At 38.7% G+C, this 15495-nt stretch overlaps 3 protein-coding genes across 3 annotated transcripts in view; 2 read left to right on the forward strand and 1 right to left on the reverse strand.

Annotated features, from left to right (window-relative positions):
- LOC135338447 (uncharacterized) overlaps positions 1-15495 on the reverse strand; it is a 19905-nt gene continuing 4410 nt past the window's right edge. The window contains exons 3-9 of the mRNA XM_064534583.1: positions 14951-15085; positions 9682-9905; positions 9451-9504; positions 9034-9338; positions 2503-2623; positions 1815-2311; positions 1-1711 (exon numbers count right to left, since the gene is read on the reverse strand). Coding sequence (XP_064390653.1) covers positions 1-1711; positions 1815-2311; positions 2503-2604 — 2310 coding nt within the window. The 5' untranslated portion in view covers positions 2605-2623; positions 9034-9338; positions 9451-9504; positions 9682-9905; positions 14951-15085. The remainder of the gene's footprint in view (positions 1712-1814; positions 2312-2502; positions 2624-9033; positions 9339-9450; positions 9505-9681; positions 9906-14950; positions 15086-15495) is intronic.
- LOC135338480 (uncharacterized) lies at positions 3443-5657 on the forward strand. The gene has a single exon (XM_064534627.1). The coding sequence runs from the start codon at positions 3622-3624 to the stop codon at positions 4999-5001; it is 1380 nt and encodes a 459-aa protein (XP_064390697.1). The 5' UTR covers positions 3443-3621; the 3' UTR covers positions 5002-5657.
- LOC135338454 (uncharacterized) lies at positions 12344-14272 on the forward strand. Its single transcript, XM_064534626.1, has 2 exons — positions 12344-12545; positions 13010-14272. Exons 1-2 carry the CDS (start codon positions 12513-12515, stop codon positions 14159-14161), a joined length of 1185 nt encoding a protein of 394 aa, XP_064390696.1. The 5' UTR covers positions 12344-12512; the 3' UTR covers positions 14162-14272.

Here is a 15495-nt window from a genome sequence, read left to right on the forward strand (position 1 = left end):
CTAACTGCTAAGTGGTTCAGTATTTCTAGAATACAATCTATTGAGTGCTTCAATATATTCCATTTTGTCATCCTTTTTTGGTGCACCTGGGGCTTCGGCAGGTATTAGGCTAACCACTGATTTAGAATAATTCGGTCGCTCAATAGTAGTGTGATCTCTTGTTTTGATCCTTTGATCAGTTTTGATTCTAGGAATGTCGGACTGGACATTCAAATTCTTTGGGAGCCTAGAAAGTAACTGGTTAATTTTGTGTACCAAACGCTTTTGATCCAAAGTTTTCCCGGTGGGCCGCATCTCTTGATGTGATGTATGTCGAGTGTGCATTTCTGTATTTTTTATTGGAAGCTGATCTGCTGTGTGTTGATTTCGGAAATTCGTGCCCCCAGGGTGCATGCTCTCCTTATTGTAACTTTCTGGTAGATGAATGTGCACATTCAGAGGTCTTTCGAGATTTTGCTCACCAAGAATTCTCTTCAAACTGCTGTAAGCGTCATTGTTATTGTGTATCTCTATAGGAATATGAGGGTTCACAGGGCTCTTCAATGACATAGTCGGTACATGGGAATGAAGATGATGCGCAGCAATAGTTAATAATGCCTCCTGTAATATTTTTCTGTCCTCATTAGGCAAGCTTTTTTGTAAACTACTAATTCTGTAAAAAGCGTTAAGCCAGTTGGGACTAGTTATGTCTTGTTGAGGTAGTGATATAAGTGGAGGATATGTTGGATGGAAGAAGTCGTAAGTCTGTTTTGGATAACTGAATTCAGCATTTTGTGGATGGAGTGTGATACCCCTGAGCAATTGAAATGGTGTCTGAGGCATTCCAAGAAATCTGTTGTATGAATAATATGGAGACGATATTCTGCTGTCTAGAGCTGAATAAAATGGTGCCATGTATTGAGGGTGCTGAAATAGATTTGTAGGATTGGAATTCGGACCTACAGGGGCTATCTGGGGTCCATTCATAGGTTGTGATGGTGTAATCGGTGGTGAACTCTCCATGTAATTTGTTGCGGTTGGAGTTGATAGTAGACGTGGTTGTCTTTGTATTGGAACTGGCCATGGTCTCAGTAGACCAGGTGTTGTCAGCCATGGATTGTTCTCAGTCGGTGTAGGGAAATATGCCCGGCTGTTCGATCTTATATTAGGAATCACTGGCCTTGGTAATCCAGGACTTGGAGCAACCATTGTGTTCGATATTGGTGAGGGAGGTGGTTTCTGGTTAGATTGTTGTTTTGATTCGTGGGGCTTAGATTCAACTGTGTCTGCTACTGGTACATGGTTGTGACGATGATAATGAGCACGAGGATGATGCCTATGTTTATGTGGTTTTCTTTCATACTTAGAATCAATATCTTCATTTTCTTTATGGGGATGCCTCATCTTGTGAGCAAAATGTTTTTCATGCCTTGTACGATGGTTGTCCTGCTGAAAATGACTCTTATGATGGTGATTATGATGCTTAAATTCACTCAAACTCGACCTACTGTGATGGTGGTGCCTATGAGTAGAAATTCCCCTCCCAAAATGCTGCTGCTGTTCATGTTTTAATTTCGATTCGGGTTGACTCTCTTCTTTGTGTACAGTTTGTTTTCGACTTTTACGCTTATGTTTCCTTTTCTTGTTACCTCTTGAGCGTATGCTATTACACTTGTACTTGCAACTTTTCTGGTTAGCATAGGAGCATTGCAATATTTTCCACTCCCTATCTCTGCGGAAATGAGAAAAGTTGTCAAAATCAATACAATACTGAGTCAAAATTGTGTTGCTCAAAGTTATTGCCTAAGCCAATTAGGTCATAATTATCAACTTACTTGAGTGACTCCCGGTTTATTTCACTAGCCAGACCGGTCATCACACCAGGATCCGAACACTCATCCTTAGAAGTGTAGAAGAAGGGTTTCCCAAATTTGTTGATAGACTCAGAAATTTTGCATGCTCTTGTGAAATGATTATTGGCTCGGCAACATTTGATCTTCCATTTTCTATCTTGCTTTTTAGGATTATAGGTGCTACTAATTCCATTAATAACGAAGTTCGATTGGCACATAAAGAGCAAGCTACCTTGAAATTCATTAATCTCATTGCTCCACGTACAGTCTGTCATGGGTTCCGTAGCAACACTGTGGCATTGCCATAAGTATTGACGGTCTTTTTCTTTGGCATGGAACTCACTTCGCACTTGAAAAATACCTTCACCATTCTTTTCGTCACACTCAAGGTTCAATGGTTGTCCTAACTGGTTATTCCACTTATCTTTGGCAGTATTAAACAGTTGGTTGTTCTTATTCTTTTGCTGTATTGTCTTTTGCTGTATTGGATTGCCGTTATATGTGAAATTACAGAGCACTACTGATGTATTACTATCTATTATTATGCTGAAAATTATAAGTGGGGCCTCAATAGATGTATAGTAATTAATATAACTTTGTTGAAATAGTACGAAATATAGTTTACTAATAATCTAGAGTCCTGTCTAAGAGTATGAACATCATTAATTACCTTCTGTGGTTTTTTTGAAGATGTAAGTTTAAATGCATCTACACTCCAGCAAGTCCAAGTCAATGCCAACACTGCTAGTACTACATGCAACTTCATTCTCATTTTCCAGCTGCAGAAGTCACTGTGAGTGCATGTGAAAGTAGATCAGTAATCCAACACCAGTGTATGCAAACATTAAACATGACACATCCTCATGCAGTAGTCTATATATAGATGTTGGGTATAGGTAATTGTGCTGCATGCATTTTTTTGGTGAGAATTTTGCAGGCACCTGCTTAATGAAGTAAAAAAAGTCAGTGCTCAGTGTAGTATAAAGTATTTGTACTGACATGATTTATCTGTGAATTCATTGTTTAGCACATTAATTTTTGCTGAAATTCTGCTAAATTCTGCTCAAGTTGTGTATCAGGAGCCCGCCCATAAATAAGAAGGAGCAGCTAACTTCAACGTATGCTCAGCGGTCATATAACCACTTACAAAACGTGATCCCCGTAGTCAGCCACTCCTTCTCTTATTTATGGGCTCCTGATATTATTCATAAGTCATTTTAATCATCATTTTGCGAGTACACATTTTGGCAATTTTACTCTCATTCGCATTAATACCTGCGAAAATATGTCACCTTTAAGGTATATACTAGCTCTTGATTGGTAGATAATTATCCGAGGCATAGTTAATTGGTTATGACAGCATGCACTATCGGATATGGTTTATGTTGTCCACCCTTTCACTTATAGCCTCTTCACTGCGCTAGATCGGAATCTATTTTTTCTCCCTTCGGCCTGCAGGGGATGAGGCTATATAATTATACACTGAGAGAATAATGTGGGAAATAGGTATAGAAGAATACATGTAAATAGCTATAGTGGCTTGAGCATCTACCAAGTTCTAGGGGTTTGGGGAGGGCGTGGCCAGAGTAGATTAACCTATGACCCTGGCATTCTGGAGTACAAGTATAGTGGATCGGAGTAGAAGTTCGAGTACAGTGGCCGGCTCTGATCTGAGTGGCTGCAATGTGCAATGTCTACACTACAGCTTTATAGTTGTATAGATAAGACTATTGAGCTGCTGTTGCTGGGCTCAAGTCAGTATTCACCCTAACTGTACTGGCTGATAGTGATGGAGAGACTGCAAATTGTGTTAAGCTTCAAATCCAAGAGAAAACAGCTGTTGATGTCAGCAGCTTCGATTTTCTGCCTATTATCAATACTTTGGTTTATCAGAAATGTATTTCTACCACCCAATGCAGTGAAACTCCCTGTGAACATAGATATGGATCCGCCAGCTCGCCTGCAAAAGGATAATACTCGACGACCCATCAATATTCCTAACCATATCTCATATACAGATCACCCCTACCAATTAGCGCACCAAGCTGACACTGACAACGAGGGGTCAAGCAACCAGACTACACTGAGTGCAGTGCTGATACCGATTATTAACTTCGTTGTTCGCTCTGCGTTTATTGACTTGCGGCCAAGAGATGGATATAGTAACTCCACAGTGATTCTTGCCGAAGCTTCAAAGGAAATACTAAAGTTTGGTTTAATTGTAAGCTGTGGTGTTGATGAGATTAGTGCTAAAATACACAAAACTAGAACTCTATACTTTAGTTGGATTGAAAGCCACTTTCCGAATCTTACTCACGAGGAAATAATGATTACATGCTATGATCTTGAAGCCCATGACAATAGTACAGCTTTTGTCACGTATCGTCCAGCACCAAACTCAGATAAAGTAATAACAAGCACTGTTCGAGTTTCATACTTATTAACAGGTGAACGAAAAGAAAGCAAAAATAAAGTTGTAGTTTGTACAATGTGTTTCGGATCTACTCCACATTGGTTCAACGAGTGGTTGAGATATCAGAAGACTCTAGGAGTTGATCTGGTTCAAATAAACGTTGACGACCAGTGTATGAATGAAATCAGGAATTTGAGAACATTTCAGCAATATAGTGAGGATGGTTTCTTGAAAATACAGTACTACAAAACTATTTTCTCTTCTACGCAAGTCTTTTACCACTCTCAGGTTCTTAAATATCACGACTGCTTGTACCGACATCAAAATTCATATGAGTACGCACTATTTTTGGATATGGATGATTTCTTCATTCCACGAATATCGAACGAAAGTACAATGAAGTACTATTTGAATACATATTTACCAGAAGACAATCAAGCAGCTGTTAAATTCCACTGGCATAATTTTTTCCCAGATTGCGGCTTGACACAACCACCAGAAAACGTTAAAGATGGTAACATTACCAGAATCCTTCGAATAAAAGAATATTCGGATTCTGGCAACTGGAAGTTTGGGGGTAGATTATCACTGATGACATCGGTTCGTGTTCACACACCAATTGAATTCATCAAAGGTTCGAAACAAGTATATGAGTTTGACAGCAGTATTGCTTACGTAGCACATATTAAACACAATCGATTAAAAAAAAGATTAAAAAAATTGCCTAGTAGTTTTGACTGTTTACAAAGAGTTTAGATATCTTATAGTTTGCTATTCATAATTATTATACCACCATGGCAATTATTTATACCTGATATGTTCACAAATACGAGAAATTATTATGCAGCCAACGAGCATCCTGAGGTTTTTCAATTATTAAAGCAGCCCCTTAATGATTATAGTACATGTACTTGTAAAAAAAGTCTTTGTTGACCATAATAATAATTTTTTGCACGTAGACATGGATCATGAGCGAGCAGTCGACTTAGCACAGCCACCCACGCTTCTGCACTCCGGTGTATAGTTCAGAATACAGCTATAGCTAATCTCCAATCAAATGCAATGAACGCTGTTGGTGTAAATATTCAGTATAATAATAAATAATCATAATTATACAGGTGCGGTCAGTTCGATAATATCTTATCCTCACCCACCAAACCCTTTTTTACTATAATTGTAGTCTCAGTCTGTGAACTGTTTTACTTCCAGTTAAGTTTTGTCTTTGTATGGAATTGTGCACATGTACAAACTGTATAAAATACACGATAATTGTTATGCTAGAGTGATCAGCTCCGGTATGATTAAAATAATAGTGCAATACATAAACTGAGTTGGCTAACCCTGAGTTCACATGTTCTAATTAAAAGAACTGAAAAGATGTGTGTCTGCATGTATCCTTGCAATTTCTCCACTTTTCAATTGCCTGTATAACTAGTGTTCAAGCTGGCGCTGTGCTAATGCCTCTCGCCATGTTTTTGCTTTCGCTCAAAAGTATTAGAGTGTTATCTATAATGAATTTTATATTAAAGTTAGCTTATCTATATAAAGTCACTGAGAAGAAAAGACTTATTTACATGCATCTATTGTAAGTTATTATTTTTTGTATTATGTGGCTTACCAGGACATCAAGAAAGAAGAAAATTGATTCTTCCAGGATCTGTAGTTCAGTGTATATAATATCTAAGAAGAAAAGACCTGTGTACATGCATATTGTTATCTATATTGTTATATGGTAGTGTTTTGTGGCTTACCAGGCCCTCAAGACAAAGATGATTCTGCCAGGAGGATCTGGATCTGGATCTTGGATATTATTTTCTCACACATGGGGAATGAGCGCGCATGCGCATTACATCCACAGGAATAATTAAAGGGTGTGTCCAAAGAGATCAATTTTACAAATGGCTACTGTACTGCTAGCTAGCTGTTTTAACAGATATTTTCTGAGTATTGTAGCTAACAAAAAGCTAGCGCTTTAGTGCAAGGCTAACTCATATGTTGAATAGAAAGTTTGTGCGGACAGATGATGCTATGAAAGATTCTGAAGAGACTGCAACAGCCTTCAATGTGAGTCAAACTAGCCATAACTCGAGAAAGAAGCTTTAGTTTGCTAATCCACGAATCAAAATCCAAGAGAACGTGGCTAGAAGCCTATAGAAGCTGTTAGTTTTCGTCGCATTGTAACCGTTGAGCAGTTATAGCTGGAATACACACACACACACACAGACAGACACACACACAGTCAGCTTTACCGTATCCCTCGTGCGGCTACGCCTCGAGGCATAATTATAGGTGTATTAGTAAAACCAGTAGGTTTTACATAGGATTGGCAGTGGGTTTGCCCGTGTTTAGCAATATTTCAATTATTTTGACTCATGTTCAAACTGTTCTATCTCTGCAGGGAAAGGCCACATCAAGAAACTGGCTGAACAGATAGTTTATTTAGCCTTTTCTCTCTTTGTATCTCTCATTTCATAATCCATAAACATTTTAATGAATGAATATTTTCATTTTAAAAATTGCACTATTTCGACGTTTCACCGCTCTTTGTCTGACTGACTAAGTAAGTAAGTAAGTGAGTAAGTAAGTAAGTAAGTTTCTTGCCCAGCATTTACTCCAAGTACAGCCATCTCCAGGACATTCTGCACAGGGTTTCCAAACGACTACAACCTGGATTACAAAGCGCTTCTTCAGATTTGCGATTGCTTCCACGAGGCAGATGACCTCTCAGTCTCTATTTCTCTTACCTAGACAATTCCGCCATCTTTAATGACTCAGCAATTGCGTTGTGGCCAATAATAATAGATAGGCGTGGCTAATAAACCGTGCGCCTAAAATCAGTGCAGCAGTGCTTTTCCAGAGCCTGAGGTGTTCCTTTTCTTCACACTGTTCAGCTCTAGCTCCCTTTCTCTGACAGGCATGCTATATGCACTGGCTAGATATCATGCTCTTAAAATGGCTGTCATTTAATACTGATTCGCAAATTCAACATAGGGTCTAATTATCAAGCAATAAACATCATTATACTATAATTATTAGTCCAGAGATATTCGAGAAGATATCTGATTAGTCCTGTCTTCTCTTCTTGTACTGCCTCTTGACGTTCCACTTATGCATGTCATGATACGTAAACTGTACTGAAAAAGAAAGGGAATCCGACTAGAAAAACATTTGCAATGTGAAAAATTGCTAGGATTGGCCAGGGGAACCACAAAAAAGCGTGGGAACAAGAAATCAGACGAGAGCATAACTCCAATCCGTTACAACGTCATGAACATGTACAATACATAGTATATTAAATAATAGACTGTGTTCCAGATCCACCTATTAGCTTCCATCCACCACATCATTCCATGCAGTCACCAGTACGGTCCGTGCATGTTACTACGCATGGATGGACTGTGTGTACCTGTGCTCAACACTGCATGTATTAGGAACATCAATTCATCACAAATCATCATAATTATGTGCCCCACATTCTAAAATGGATGTATAATAAATATATATAGGGATTGGTCATCACTCCACCAGTAAAAATTGCGTGGCATATTGGCTGGGAAAACATGGGAAAACTACCAGTATACATGTGATTGACGTTGTAACGGATTGGAGTTATGCTCTCGTCTGATTTCTTGTTCCCACGCTTTTTTGTGGTTCCCCTGGCCAATCCTAGCAATTTTTCACATTGCAAATGTTTTTCTAGTCGGATGTATATAGATTAATTATGATGTTGTACATCGCAAAACAGCAATGTATCTGTGAAGCCATTTAGCTGGAACATTGTAAACTCTACAATTAACCTCTTAGCTCTCTACATAACAGTTAGACACGGTGTCTATGGGATTTAGGCTTGACTATACAATACAACAAGTGTATTTTGCTTGACAATGGGATACCAAGTAAGTTGTAGGACTGAGTTGTCTCTAAAATAACACTAAAATAATGCTAAGTCGCCAACCAGAGGAGGTACGACAGGGGCGGAGCAGCTCAAGCAATTAGCCTTTGATTGAGCAATAATTATCCGCCCAAGTCGTATGTTTTTGCTGAGAGTAATCAGAGGCTAATTACTTTAGCTGCACCTCGCCTGTCGTACCTACTCTGGTCGCCAACTAGGCCTGCATGCATGGTAGAGATTGTAAATGGGAATGGTTTCAGATTAAACTAATTCCAATGATTTCTCTTGCCGAAATCACAAAAATAGCTCCGTGTTATCTTGAAGCTAGCTAACTATTATAGGTAGCTAGGTATTAGATCTAGGTGGTAGCTATGAATTGCAAGTTGTGTCAAACAAAGTTGTGTAAGAAGGCCTCCTCCAATAAGCATCTTTACCAGGCCTAGTTGGCGATGTATAGCTAGCGAGACAACAAGGCTAGTTGTAGGTATACTAAGTCCCATAGTATACCTCCTTTGAGCCCATATACATGTATTCCCATGTAGATTCCCATCTAAATGCACGATAATGAAACCCCTAGCTAACAGCATCATTTTTATTCTTTAATGACATTACTATACCATACAGTGGGAAATTTTCGTGAGGTGCAATTTTTCGAGGGCAGACATGCAGAAGACATGAAAATTCAAACTGAGATAAATTCCCATGGCACCGGTATTTCACATGCAAAGCTATTGGTGGGTGTGGTTTCCAGGTATTGAACGCGAATAGTTATTAGAACCCACGAACATTTCTGCTGAGGGCTCTGGAACCAAATAGCGAAAATTTGCACCGGTGAAAAAGTGCCACTATACAATGATTACTATATAATTATAATTATGTAATGTTAGGTAACTTACTTGTATGCTTGATACAAGCCTTGTGAAATGCTACCATAATTTCCACTAGTCGACCATAAGTGGCTGTCGAATTCGATGGATTGTCCAAATCAATTCTTCAATTTCATTAGAGCAGTGTGAAATTTGGCTTGGGTACTGTTGAAGAGTCTCGGATCGTTATCGATTTCGTCTAACCTATAGCATGACTTAGGCCTAGCCTGTACTTGTATTCGTTGTATCCAGCAATCTCGGGGTAGACAACTGGAGAAGAGCTTCTTCCGAGCACTCTTGACTCAACTGAGCTGCAGTTGCTGTATTCTGACGAACTGTAAACATAGAAATTCCTTGTTAAAGAAATAAATCACATTATTTCGTACTGTCATGTGTAGTATAGCTATATACTGTTAAATGTACACCAAACAATATAATGATCGACACCTGACTCAGTGGTTGTGTGGAGGACTTCATGAGCCAGTTCAGTCGCTGCATTATCTGTGAGAATGATGACATAACAGCATATACATGAGACCCATGCACTTACACAATTGCAGAATCAATGTAGGCTAGCTATGTAAGTTCTTAATAAGCCAGAACTGATCGAAAAAAGTTTATGGGGGAACTCCATGAAAATACGGCCCACATCATAGGAAAAGTAGCTAGATAACTCACTTATCTCATCTCTATAGAGAGCTCTGTAGACAATGAGGACCACTTTCCTAGCAGCGGCATTCTTCATCTCACACTGGTAGTGACCAAAGTCCTCCTCACTCACACTCTGGACGCTCAGAGTGTTGGATACTGGATTTCACTTTGCTCCAATCATCGAGGAAAACTGCTCCACAGAATTTCTATAAACTTGAGCACATACATGCTTGCTTTTTGACCGACACAATCTATAGATGAAAAGACAATCTAGATGAATTAGATCAATTGTGACATACGCATAATTATTTCTGGGCCTAACGCTATACATATACATTTGTTGTCTTTTGACCTCTGAGATCAAAGGAATAGAAGTGCCAGTATAATTATGGCGTTTTGCACTGGGGATATTCATGCACTCCTGGCGGCACTCATAGCCATGTAATAACTATTGTAAAAACTGAGACCCTACACACCTTAAGTGTGGTTGGGAAAGGTGAGTGGAAACTGTCATTCTCGTGATGTGCTCTGACACTATAAGGAATATCAATTGAAACTCTCAGGATACTCTAGGGCCCATGTGCCAATAAGGACCATCTCCTAGAACTACTGTAAAAAAAATTGTGGAAAGCACAAAAATGTGCAGGTGTTAAAGTTGTAAATGTGGTTTGTCAAGTGCAAGCACGCAATACGGTGCACAAAGCACACAATACATACAGTGTTCAGTTGTAAATGGGTTTGGATAACAGCTTCTAATCCAATAGGTGTTCGCTACCTGTAACATGGATATCTACGGATTTGTTACCCTCGTGCTGTTGTGTGTATTCCCTCGGGTTACAAATCCAATACACCCTTGATATCCATGGTACAACTACCGTATAGCGGATATATTTCGAGGGTATAAATGTTTGTGGTTTTCGCTGATCAAGGTTCTACCGCGAACAATTATACCCACAAATTTAATATCACATGCATGCATGCTGCATAAAAGCTGCTATTCCGTGAAAACATTTCTAACAGTCAATTCCGCAAAAGTTTATACCCTCGAAATAGAAATATACCTGTATATTTATTACTTGTTTAGTATAGTTAGAAAAGGTAAGTGGAAACTGTCATTCTCGTGTTATTGTGATTTGTACTGTTTACTTTTGCTACCATTTAGATTAGCATGCATGGCTATACATCAGACAAACATACAAAAAACAGGCACACTATTATAACAGTTGACAAACTATCAGTTGGCAGCTACATAAACTAACCAGTACAACAAAGTTTATTTTGTAGAAAGCAGTGACTCAGATATCGAAAAGAAGATTCCTGAAAGAAGTAATATGACGTAAAGTGGGTTGCCGAGAGAAATTGGTATGTTTATTCCGGGTATGCGAGGCAAGAAATCGAAGTCCTCTTCCCATTCCACTGCCAGTCGTCGAGCAAGCGTTGAACGATTTGGGTTATCCTGAAACTTCTTCAGTTGGTTTTCTCTCAACTTGTTAAAGAACTCTTGATGATAGGTGTTCATTTTCCTAGCACAAAGATAAGGAATAAGCAAGGTGATGAACTGGTTAAGGTTATAAAGTAGATAGAATATTTGTGGAATGTCTGCAATTGGTGTGTCGCCATCACTATCAGCTCTCCAAGGACGAAGAATATTGTACGTTTTCAGAGAAGTTGCTACAAGATAGATAATCCAAGGAACAATAAACCAAGTTTGAAATAGCTCTTGAATAGCCTCAACTTTCTTTCCAATCTCTGTGTAGTTTTTGTCATACAATTTCCAGTCCTTGCTTACTAAATTCCAATCAGCAAGAGCTTGCTCCTCGGTGAGCTCAGGGGGAGAGTCCTGAGTTTGTTCCACGGTGGGCTCGGTATGTTTAGAGGAAGAGTTCTGAGTTTGCTTTACAGTGCGCTCGCAGGGAGAGTCATCAAGAGGCCAGATTTTACTCAAATAAAGTGTAGCGTAAATCATCAATGCCCGGACGATGTAGGCTGATAAGTAACGGAGAAAGTTGAAAGCACAGTAAGTTATGTAAATTTCATGGTAGTGCCGAGAGCACTCCAGTGACCGGCTTTCACTATATTTAATTTCTTGAAAGATTCCAAGTCCAGGAATAGCAAACCCGAGTAAAATGTATGGTGCCAGTATGAGTAATATCACTGGTAGGTAGTAAAATCTTTTGGAAGTTGCTCTAAAGAACACTCTTGAATCAGTATCTTTCTGCTCGAAAAAGAAATGGTAAAACTGCTTTCCTAGTAGAATGAATTCCAAAAGTCGTAACACGCTTAGAATTGCATAAACAACAGTAGTGAAGATAAAGTCATGGCGAATATCAGCTTCTGAATTTGTGCTGTTGCTGCTTTTATCGTTGAAATTGCACTTGTTCCATCCTGTAATTCCGTACCGGGTTATTAACAGTAACCCTCTCAAACTGAAGACTACCCACACAGCTCCAAACACAAACCAAAAAATTGCTTTCTTGGTTATTAACAGTAACCAACTGAAGACTACCCACACAGCTCCAAACACAAACCAACAAATTGCTTTCTTGGCACATGTACTACACTTCTGTGCCATATTCTAAGTTTAACACTGCTTAATTAAAATAACTATAGACTCTATAAAATTGTTATCCTATAATCGCATCTATCTAGAATTTTAATCTAAGGTTTGTCAGGGACTTTACCAGGGACTTCCCAAAAGGTTTGTCATGCAGGACTTCATCAGGGACTTTACTGGCCTTAATTACCAGGACTTGACTCCATTCAATGACCACATGCTGATTAAAGTTCTATGCTGTACATCTATGCCTATGGTCTAACTCTAACCCTATTCTTTATAGATTGATCTATAGGCTTTTAAGATGGTACTTAGCGGTGATCAAGATAAAGCTCAGGTCAGTAGTACATATACATAGACTAAAGACATTTAATATAAGATGCATGTATACGTATCTATAATTATAATATGTGACACAATGGATGTACTGTCACATGCATGCAGTGCTGGTAGAAGGGATCATGAGGCTTATACGGCACCAGATGTGCAAACGCTCTAAAATTTATAACTTTTCCTTTGCTAATCCAAACCCCTCCCTTCACACATACATCTGGTGCCGTATATACCACTTGAACTGGTAGAAGTAGCATTCCTGAACAATTGCCAGAAAGTATACTTTATGGTCATAACATTTCTCCTCAATTATTAAAGTCCACTAATGGATCTACCAGGTTTCTAGTGATCTATTAAGAGCTTATAGGCCTCGAATCCAGGCCGATTAAAATACATATTTTAATCGGTAAAGCCTATTGATTTCACAGCATACAATTATTTACTGACACGTTGTACTTTTACATGCAGGCCGGCAAGAAGTTGCTATTTATACTGCTAGCTGTAGTAGTTGAAGTGACATTGCTGATCAAATTCCCGCTCTTTGTTCTACGACAGCTGTCAACAACAGTTTTCCTGAAACAAGCCTGTCCATCAGTTAATGCAAGCCAAGTTGGCCAAGAATACATATTCACAATGGTAGTTTATAGCGGCTTGTACATTGGTCGCTGGTTTGAAACATTTGTGCTTCACATTCATATCTACAAATTTATCTTTTGTCAAAGCAACATAACTTTTGGGTCATTCTTAAAAAACTGCAAAAACGGGAGCTGTAAAGCAAACATTACACTGTTTATAACAGCTTTTGTACTTTCCTTATCATCTATAGCTATACCGATTCTTGGGACTATCCTTGAAGTAAAAAATGGGGAAGATTCTTCTTCAAGTTGTAACAGCTATATTTACGAACATCATTTGATCTATTGGGGTCTGGACATAATACGTTACATACATGATGTTGTTATTCGCTTATTGCTACTTGTATCAGTGGTTGGCATAAAAGTGATTTGGTCTGAAGGCAAGGAAAAGGCAGGCAAGAAACTAGAATCTGAAACAAGAGAGCCCACCACTTATCTAGAATATTCGCTGCGAGATTGTGATGTCACCAACCAATATAATAAAACGAAATTGGAAGACTACGATCAAAAAGGGAGATGTGTAAAGCAAGTTGTTGACATTTTTGAAGTGTGGTTTATTATCCCTTGGATACTGTTTTACATTAGTGCATCGCTAGAAACAGATCAACTGCTGCTGTCGTGGAGGAATGGATCGAGTGGAAGTGATCGTCACTATGATTTCTCCGAGATTACGTTAATGGTGTACAATTTTAACCAAATAATCTTCCTTACATTGGCATACATCGGCTCACAGTTAATAAATTGTGAACACAAGGAATATCTTAAACATTCACGATATGAACGACGTAACAAGCCCCATACAGCAAGTATTCAGGCTCACGCTAGGCTTACAAAGTTAGAGAAAGATGACCACTACGATTTTGTGCCACGAATCTGGGGCTCTAGTATCAAGGTCCATTTAGACAGCCCAATATATGTATTGTTGTTGCTCCTTGGTATTTTGTTCACATTAATGAATGGCTTGATCTCTGAAGAGAATAACTAATCCATTTGCTTTTGTTTAGCTGTTAAGATTTGCTATAGTATAAGTTTTTGCAGGAGCACATGTGCTCCTGGTTTTTGTCATTGAGTAGTATATGATTTATTTTTTGCAGGATCGATAATTCACAATTAAATGAAGACAGACTCATAGAGTCTTAAAAGTTTTGATATTGTCAGCATAGTTGGCTATTGCTAGCGTTCTAGCCTGAAAGTGTTCACTATTACATTCAGCATTAGCTCTATACTGATGCAACATTTGCTTGTAAATGTAGTTTGACCTGTCGAGCGTGTCTGCTAAAACCCTCACGAATCAATTTTTCATGCAGACATGATTTAATTCCACTACAAGCAAATGTTCCAAATTGAGAAGTAATGCCTGTTGTTGAACTTCCATCGAGCTCATTTTATCAACCTCGAACTTTTATGGCTATGTCAGAATTCTGATGTGACCAATTAAATCAAGAATTTACAGAGAGCGACAAAAAGTGGCAATTGGTAGTGCTAGTCAGCCTATAACTATGGCTACTGTTAGACTGCAGTACGCCTGTGCAACACTTTTTTTGTTCCTTCCAGAAGCCAAATAAAATTCATAGCTGCATAAACGCTTCTTGCAAACGTTTGCGATTGACCTATGCATGCGTTGCACAATAATTGGGGTATGACACTGATGTAATGACAATTAACATTCCATTGTCCATTGTGCAAAGACCTTCAGACTAAAGTGCTTGCCCCTAGAGGGCGGCTGATTCATATGAGATTTAGAGATACTCATGCCAGTTATATTAAATCTCACCAGTTTTAGAAGTGTATCCATGCAGGGTTAAGGTGTTAAGGGTAGTGTATCTCGTAGTGTCTCAGCACAGAGGGGGAGGAGGGAGGACACTTGGTAACCACACCCACTCACACCACTCAGCTCAGGAAAAGGGCACTGCATAGAGGCAAGGTTATCATACTTGACAAATTGATGCTGTCACACAATTCATTTTACCTCACACGGCCAGGGCACATTCATAATTATTATAATCAAATTCTGCCTAACACTTGTAGCCACTAGGACTGCACACCTTATATAATTACCAAGAGTCCATGATAAAAGAGAGAGATAGAGTATATATCATATTCCTATATAGATTCACTGTTTGTTACAACAATTAATTGATATCACATTCTTTATGATGATAAGACGACCATAGATACCATAATTATAGTATCTATGAGACGACCATGACTGATAGCCTCATTCGCAGCGTCTCCTTTTTCTGTTCTTTGACACACAGGTCAATAAGATAAAATACGGTAAGAATTGGACAGTTCTTTCTTTCTTTCTTTGTTCCTTCA

The sequence above is a fragment of the Halichondria panicea genome, chromosome 1 (assembly GCF_963675165.1).
Source record: "Halichondria panicea chromosome 1, odHalPani1.1, whole genome shotgun sequence".
Taxonomy (NCBI): domain Eukaryota; kingdom Metazoa; phylum Porifera; class Demospongiae; order Suberitida; family Halichondriidae; genus Halichondria; species Halichondria panicea.

Excerpts from the sequence above, each read along its gene's own strand:
- LOC135338480 (XM_064534627.1), top strand. The coding sequence starts at position 3,622 with ATGGAGAGACTGCAAATTGTGTTAAGCTTCAAATCCAAGAGAAAACAG.
- LOC135338454 (XM_064534626.1), top strand. The coding sequence starts at position 12,513 with ATGGTACTTAGCGGTGATCAAGATAAAGCTCAG. Across the intron at positions 12,546-13,009 it reads GTGATCAAGATAAAGCTCAG|GCCGGCAAGAAGTTGCTATT; the intron begins GTCAGTAGTACA and ends TTTTACATGCAG.